The 1781-nt window shown below is 52.9% G+C and overlaps 1 protein-coding gene across 1 annotated transcript; it reads left to right on the top strand.

Annotated features, from left to right (window-relative positions):
* Window positions 1–221: 221 nt before the first annotated feature.
* LOC108356264 (transcription initiation factor TFIID subunit 11-like) lies at window positions 222–1772 on the top strand (the record flags this gene model as incomplete). The annotated part of the gene is made up of 4 exons (XM_017607383.1): window positions 222–396; window positions 467–766; window positions 841–1277; window positions 1357–1772. Coding segments are annotated over exons 1-4 (1328 nt in total), but the record flags the coding sequence as incomplete, so codon positions are not given.
* Between the last annotated feature and the right edge of the window lie 9 nt (window positions 1773–1781).

Here is a 1781-nt window from a genome sequence, read left to right as displayed (position 1 = left end):
CACCACCACCACCTCCCAGTGCTCATTATCCTGGTGGACCTCATTATCCGCCGCCGCCCCAATCGCCGTACAATCCGTACCATTCGATGGGAGTGCCACCACCACTTCCGCCACCGCATTCACAGCACTATCCACCACCGACTTCACAGTACGGAGGATTTGCTGGAGTGCCATCTTCAGCAGCCCCTCCTCCTCTACCTCATCCTTCGCATCACCCTTCGATGTTTCAAGCACCACCACCGATGCCACCACCTTCTTTACAAGGTACTCAACAGCCGCCTCAATCTCATCAACCTCAGCAACCTCAGCCTCAGCAAACTCAGCAGCCTCAACATCAGCCAGCAAAGATTGGCAAGTACGTCGGAGGCAGTCAGCCCTTTCCTTCGAGTATCAAAGGTAGGCGTTTTGATAAACCAGCTTTTTATTAGCTTTTTATGCTAACTTTTTGTGGTTAATTTTTCAACAGCTGAAAACGCCTCTTCCTCATCAACTGCAACCAAAGTGGAGGTGAAGGAAGAGGAAAAACCTCATCCAGCCACGAGCACCACTGTTCACTCAAACCAGCAGCAACCTGAAATAAAAAACGAAAAGACCCAAAGTCAAGGCGTCAAGGGTGAGGGCCAAAGTGGACAGCAACTGACTACCACTAGCATCCTCACCGAAGACCCCAACTCTACCGCTTCCTCTTCAGTTGCCCCTGCAGCCGAGAACTCCCATCGAAGTGGCACTCCGCTCGAAGCCTCAGTGGACAGCGGCAGCAGCTCAGGTGATTTGCTGGTGGTNTTTCATAACCAGCTTTTTATTTTTTATGCTAACTTTTTGTGGTTAATTTTTCAACAGCTGAAAACTCCTCCTCATCAATTGCAACCAAAGTGGAGGTGAAGGAAGAGGAAAAACCTCATCCAACCACAAACACCACTGCTCACTCGAACCAGCAGCAACCTGAAATAAAAAATGAAAAGACCCAAAGTCAAGGCGTCAAGGGTGAAGGGCAAAGTCAACAATTGACCTCTACCATCACCACCAGCAGCATCCTCACCGAAGACACCAACTCCACCTCTTCCTCTTCAGTTGCCCTTGCAGCCGAGAACTCCCATCGAAGTGGTACTCCACTCGAAGCCTCAGTGGACAGCGGCAGCAGCTCAGGTGATTTGCTGGTGGTGGGATCTATTGGTGGCGGGGGTGACGGTGGTGAAAGTGGTGACGGTGGTGATCAGGTCGCAGCAGCAGCTGACGTCAGCAAAAAGGAAAAGGAGCTGAAGAGACCTTCCTTTGTGGTAGGTGTTCTAACTTTTCTTTATCTTCGGAGTTTAGGTTCTAATTCCTTTCTCTTTCAACTTTTACCTTCCACCACAGGTTCGACCAGCGCCGCTTGAGGAGGACATCAGCGAAAGCGACGACACTGACGCGCTGAGCAACGAGGACGGCGACGAAGATGAGGACGATGACGACGACGAAAATGAAAATGAAGATAATGAAAATGCTGATAATGGTAACGAGGATGAGGACGAAGATGAGGACGACCAGGACGTGAACGAGGACGAACTGAGCGAGCAGCAACGAAAAGAGCGGGAAGAGCGGCGCCAGCGACGGGCGGCCAAGGAGGCGGAGCAGGCGGCCGCCCGAGAGGAGCGGTCGCGGAAGCGGGCCCGGGAGCGGAAGATCAAGCGGGCGCTGCGGAAGTTTGCGCGGGACTTTCCTGCCAATCTGGCGCTGGAGCGGGACGTGATGCTGCCGGTGATGCGCTGTCTGGGGCGGAATGACCTGCTAAGGTGTGGGCG

This window comes from Rhagoletis zephyria, unplaced genomic scaffold (assembly GCF_001687245.7).
Source record: "Rhagoletis zephyria isolate East Lansing unplaced genomic scaffold, Rhagoletis_zephyria_1.1 Rzeph_scaffold_56172, whole genome shotgun sequence".
NCBI lineage: Eukaryota > Metazoa > Arthropoda > Insecta > Diptera > Tephritidae > Rhagoletis > Rhagoletis zephyria.
This window is presented reverse-complemented; position numbering and strand designations above follow the sequence as displayed.